The sequence below is a fragment of the Vulpes vulpes genome, chromosome 15 (assembly GCF_048418805.1).
Source record: "Vulpes vulpes isolate BD-2025 chromosome 15, VulVul3, whole genome shotgun sequence".
In the NCBI taxonomy this organism is placed as follows: Eukaryota; Metazoa; Chordata; class Mammalia; order Carnivora; family Canidae; genus Vulpes; species Vulpes vulpes.
The window spans coordinates 58,531,682-58,537,997 of record NC_132794.1 but is presented as its reverse complement, the minus strand read 5'-3'; the positions used below and the strand labels follow the sequence as shown (position 1 = coordinate 58,537,997).

General features: G+C 44.4%; 1 protein-coding gene across 1 annotated transcript; it reads right to left on the bottom strand.

Moving 5' to 3' along the window:
* Window positions 1–3,604: 3,604 nt before the first annotated feature.
* LOC112917087 (catechol O-methyltransferase domain-containing protein 1) lies at window positions 3,605–4,378 on the bottom strand. The gene has a single exon (XM_025994954.2). The coding sequence runs from the start codon at window positions 4,289–4,291 to the stop codon at window positions 3,689–3,691; it is 603 nt and encodes a 200-aa protein (XP_025850739.2). The 5' UTR covers window positions 4,292–4,378; the 3' UTR covers window positions 3,605–3,688.
* Window positions 4,379–6,316: the final 1,938 nt, after the last annotated feature.

Below are 6,316 nucleotides of genomic sequence, written 5' to 3'. Positions count from 1 at the left end.
GATTCCAAATTCTTCCATTCCTATCCCAATCATTGATTTCTATCTCTCCCCTTCTTAACATCTCCATTGCCAGAGGATCATTTCTCATCAGGTCTGTCATCTGCTCCCTGCCACTATCCTCTCCCTGCTCCAGCCTGTTTCTCATTGCTGTCTAAAGCATAATCCTAATAATAATCAGCATGGTCATCTTCATCTCCTTTTTAAAAGCTTCTAATTATTCTGTAGAGATAAATTCTTTAGCTTGGCTTACAAATTATGTGACTATCTGATTCCAACCTGTGTCAGTGCTATCTCTTGCCAGTCACCTTACAGCAACCTCTGCAAAATTACACTGATCTTCTCTCTGTGCCCTAAATAGATCAGACCCTTGAGTGATTCCATGCCATTGTGAATGTCATTCCTATTCCCATCCATGACAACACTTATTCATCCCTGTAGTCCTCAGCCCAATCAACTTCTTTAATTTAAGGCTTTCCAGATCTGCCATGTGGTTAATAACATTTCCCATCTTTTCACTAAACTTTATTTAGTCTCATTTATTTGCATAACTAATGAAATATCACATGAAAATTACCTACTATTAGGTTTATCATAAAACAAATGCAACATAAAAGGCAGCATTTATTATTATTGGTGATTCCTGTTGTATCAAAACCAACTGTGGACCCTGCCCCTAGACCTACCACAGGATCTAGGCTTAGAGATAGTAGAAAAAAATATTTGTTGAAGCAAGGAAAGAAGGAATGAGGGAAGGAAGGAAGGAAGGAATAAAATAAGCTGAGATAACTCACTATAAAAAATATAAAATAAGGACATTAAATCTTTTTTTAGTATTTGTATAGGGGAAGGGAAGAAATATTTATACCAAAACTGGCAAATATAATTACTAAAGTTAAACATCAAAGTTAGCTCTCAGTTTTATATACACATACATACATACCACTTAATCAAGGGAGACAAACATTCCTGGAGGAGTTTTCTATATGAATATTACATAAATATGCTGAATAATAAGGATATTTTCTTCTGCAGTTTAAAAAAAAAAAACAGGGATCCCTGGGTGGCGCAGCGGTTTGGCGCCTGCCTTTGGCCCAGGGCGCGATCCTGGAGACCCGGGATCGAGTCCCACATCGGGCTCCCGGTGCATGGAGCCTGCTTCTTCCTCCGCCTGTGTCTCTGCCTCTCTCTCTCTCTCTGTGACTATCATAAATAAATAAAAATTAAAAAAAACAAACAAACAAAGAAATGTTCTTCCTTCTAAATTTTCTAAAAATCGGGATCCCTGGGTGGCGCAGCGGTTTGGCGCCTGCCTTTGGCCCAGGGCGCGATCCTGGAGACCCGGGTTCGAGTCCCACGTCGGGCTCCCGGTGCATGGAGCCTGCTTCTCCCTCTGCCTGTGTCTCTGCCTCTCTCTCTATCTCTCTGTGACTATCATAAATAAATAAAAAATTAAAAAAAAAACAAAGAAATGTTCTTCCTTCTAAATTTTCTAAAAATCAGTCCTCAACAAAATAAAATCCAAGAACAGTGACCAATTCTAGGTGATGCAGTTCATAAAAGACAGGAGCCTTCATGGGATTGTAAGGAAGAGATGATCATGGTTGGCCTAAAGGAAAGAAAATCAATGTCCTGGGTGAGAACTGGGGGGTGGATGCTGAGGTGTGGTGTCAGGCATAAAAAGATCCACCCCTCTCCCAAATTGGAATCATGCTAACAGCTAGGTAACACAGAGATTGGGGAGGAAAAACATTTTCAGCAAGGGGTCTTCAAACAATAATGGAAAATTATATGTAATTCAAAACAAATTTGGGACCTTTTCAGCAACATTATTTGGTATTGCAAGAACTAAAGATTAGAATGAGCTTTAGGCATAGAAATTGGTTAAATCTGCACTTCTGGGTGGCTTCAGTAGTAAGATAATCCAGTTCTGTCAATATAGTATCTGGAAAAGTAGATAGGTATTATCAGACTAGAATTGCTGCATGAGGACTACCTGGGCAGCCTCACTTCTCAATACTCCCAGCCATACCTGATGCTTCAGCAATACAGTCACCATTCTCATCTCTGTGTTTTGTATACACATTTCCCTCCTTTTGAAATGACCCTCCCTTCTCTCCTTTTGGCTCCTTCTCAACTCTTCACCCTCAGCTCTGGTTATCACCTTCAGGTGGCCTTTCCTGCCTCCCTCACCCCAGGGCTCTCCTGTCCCCAAAACCATCTGCACATTTCTTCTTGTTTTTGTCTTTCTCATGAGCTCTCTAGAGCAGGAACCAAGACTTACTCAACTTGGTTTCCCTAACACATTGCTTGACAAAAAATATTCAACCATTAAATGCCAAAGGGAAGAAAGAAGGGAGTTTGAGAATAACTTCAGGTAATTCACTCTTAAAGAGTGTCAGAACATGGCAGGGCTGCTGAGGATAGTACGACCATGGAAGGAGTAGTTATGAGAAAGAATAACAATAATGCTGGCATTTGACTTGGCAAGGTGGGTATCATTAAAACAGCTAGTGATGGTGAGGGAAATGCAGGTATTAATAATACAGATCTGAAAATCATCTACCATAAAGTAGCAGCTGAAGCACTGAGAGAATGAATTTTCCTTTCAATTTCATTCTAATGGGCGATTATTCTTTGACCAAGATCTTTCCATCTTCTTTCCCCTCATTTGGGGACCATTACCACAGAATCAGGGTTAAATTCAAGCTTCTCAGCTTCATTTGAGTGAGGCTAAAGGCCTTTCTTGGGATCATATTACTCACCAATTCAGTTCCCTCTGCTCCAGGAAACTCACAGACCACGCTCTCAGTGCATCTTGCAATTGCCCTCTCGGTGGTATTACTTGAGCTCCAGAGGAATCCTTAAGGGATCCTTAACTTCAATGTCCATCTGCCTCAACCTTGGCTAATTCCTTCAAGGCCCAAACTCAAAAGTACCAAAGGCTCCTCTAAACCTAAAAGCCCCATCCTTTGCTGCATTATTGCATGTCTTTTTTATTCAGTCAGAATGAGAACAGAAGTCACATTCTTTTCTCTTTTTTTGTCCCCACTAACTCTAGGCATAATAGTTCTGCACATTCAAACAATTAATGTTTAGGATATTGGTGGGAGAGTAACAGCTTTTATCGAACTCCTGAGGCAGCTTCCAGATCATTGTTTCTCTGCCAAATATCAAGAATCTCTATCTTCTGAGCCTAGCATTATATACTTCTCTCTCTCCATCATGAAAGCTTGAGGATGGTGATTACACCTTCTTCTTTATGATTCTAGATCTGATCTCATAATTCCCTGCATCTTTCATTTTTATTGAAGTATAATTAACATACAATGTTATATTAGTTTCAGGTGTACAACATATTGATTTGACAATTCTATACATTACTCAATGCTCACCGCAGTAAGTATACTCACCATACATTATTACAGTATTATTGACTATATTCCCTATGTTATACTTTCATTGCCATAACTTTTTATTTTGTAATGAAAGTTTGTGTCTCTTAATCCCCTTTATGTATTTTGTCCTTCCCCCATCCACTCCCCTCTAGCAATCACCACTTTGTCCTCTGTAAGAGTTTCTTTTCTTTTGTTTATTTATTCATTCATTTTTTTTCCCAGGCCCCCACTTTATTGTCGAATTTAAAACTCAGTTGAGGTCTGGGGTTCCCGGGTCCCGTTGAGGCCACTCTCTAGATCTTGAAGGCTAAGGTGAGGCCGTCGCCCAGAGGCAGGAGGCTGATGTGGACCCTGGCGTCCCGCAGGATGCGCTCGTTCAGGTTTTGCACACACCGGGCTTGGACGTCCCGCGGTTGAGGCTGTAACACCTCCCCACGCCACAGGACGCTGAGCACGGCGAGGACGCCTCCGGAGCGCAGCAGCTGCAGGCAGCGCTCGTAGTAGGCGGCGCAGTTCTCCTTGTCGGCGTCCACCACGGCCACGTCGAAGGTGCCGGCCTCGCCCGCGGCCAGGAGCTCGTCCAGGGTCTCCAGGGCAGGCTTCAGCCGGAGCTCGATCTTGTGCTCCTCCTCGGCCTGCCTCCACAGCGGCCGCCCCAGCTCCGGGGGCCCCGGGTTCACCTCGCAGGTCACCACGCGCCCGGCCGGGGGCAGCGCCAAGGCCAGCGCAAGGGCGGAGTAGCCTGTGAACGTGCCCAGGTCCAGCGCCTTCTTGGCCTTGATGAGGCGCGCCAGGTTGGCCAGCAGCTGCGCCTGCTCACAGGTCATCATGGAGTCTCCCTGCGGCTGCTCCAGGGTCAGCAGCCGCAGGCTCCGCAGCGCCGGGTGCTCCCGCATGGAGCGGCTCAGCAGGTACCGCCACAGGGGGCTGTCTTCGGGGGGCAGCAGGCGCCGCTCCCGCCGGGATCGCCAGGGGTGGCCCCGCCTCCCGTAAGTGGCGCCAGACCCCACCGCTGGGCACACAGTAGGTGCTCAGTAAATGGCAGCGGCCTGGGGTCCCGGGGTCCCCGGGAAGCTGCATCCGGAGGCCACGGCGGAGGCCGGTTGGTGGAGGTTCGGGGAGGCGGAGGCTGAGGCCGCGGCGCGGAGCGGAGGAGCCCTGGTGGCCCAGTCTGCGTTAATATAAGTGAAATTATGTGGTATTTGCCTTTTTCTGACTTATTTCACTTAGCATAATACTCCCTAAGTCCATCCATGTTGTAGCAAATGGCAAACTGTTTTTTTATGCCTGAGTAATATTCTAGTGTGTGTGTGTGTGTGTGTGTGTGTGTCTGTGTGTGTACACACATATACACCACATCTTTGTCCATTCAACTATCAATGGCCATTTGGGCTCCCTTCATGCCTTTGCTATTGTAAATAATCCTGCAATAAACATAGGGATGTGTACATCTTTTCAAAGTGGTGTTTTCATTTTTCTTGGGTAAAAACCCAGTGGTGGAATTACTGGACCATACGGTATTTCTATATTTAATTTTTTGAGGAAACGCCATACTGTTTTCTATAGTGGTTGCACCAGTTTGCATTTGACCAGTAGTGTATAAGAGTTCCCTCTTTTCTATACCCTTACCAACATTTGTTATTTCTTGTCTTTCCCTCTTTTCTATACCCTTACCAACATTTGTTATTTCTTGTCTTTCTCTGTATCTTTCTTGATCGCCTCACCGTCAACATAAATGATACTGGCTCATAGCTATTTGATCACTCCAGTATGAACAACCTTCAACTCTGTGTCATCTAAGCTGCCAATAGTTAGCCTTACTGACTGACCTGTACATTTTAAAAACCTGAAATGCCACACGGTTTCCACCCTTTCCCCCATCATCCAATCACCCCCTCTCTCCCAATGAACCTGCTTGATTCTCTCATCAGTAATCCCCACTGCACCTTTTAGAGAGTTTTTTCCTTCTGTGAACAAAGAGAGTGACAGCATAAAATTTGCAGTAGTACCAAGTAGTTGAAAAGAAATGATCTAGGAAAGTCCCAGCTCATAGTCCTAAAGTAAGCTCCCCCTTCTCTTCCTTTTCCCTTTGAAAATGAGGAGGAAATGCTTCCTGAAGCAGCCACTCTAACTCTGAGTATCTTTCACTATTCTAGAAACTCCATTTTCTGTCTGAGTCAAAATCTGTTTCCCAGGGCTCCCACCTGGTGGTCCCTGCTCAGTTATCTGGAGTGTTATGAATAAGAGTGAAGTTCTTCCCTGGTGGTGGTGGGGGGGGGGGCTGTCCACAATCTTCAAACAACCCACATAACTCCTGGATTTGTTTCTTCTCCAAACTGACCACTTTACTCCTCCTGCTCTCTCAAATACATGATGTACTGGCCAGTTAGTCTCCTAACATACTCCTGTGTACTACACAATATGCAGTAAATTCTGTCAGAATGCCAGTCTATTCAAAATTCCCTAGACCACAATGAGGACATTTTCTGGGGTTGACAATTTTCCCTGTTCCAAAATGGTTAAAAAATTAAGTCCTCCTTATGACTTTACTTACAAATTGAACTCTATGGGGGGGGAACTCTATAACGGGGGACCAGCTCCCAGGACTGCAAGAAATGGTAATGCCAAGTGAATGGGGATTTTTTTTTTAAGAGTCTTGAATCCTGAGGGTTTGTCTTGTTCCTTTAACTAGAAAGTTTGAGTCTTGATCCATTAATCCAGAGCTAATAAATGTCTGGTGGCAATTTGCCAGTTTGAACTCACTAGTGTGAGCTTATTCATTATTAGGAAGTAGCGATCTCTATGGGGAAATGCTTGCAAACAGGATTAGTAGAGCAAGGGGAGGGCAAAGCCTTTGATGAAAAATGTGCCCATTGCTAATCAACGGCCAACAGCTTCTTGCTGCAGTGAGTTGCAAAAAG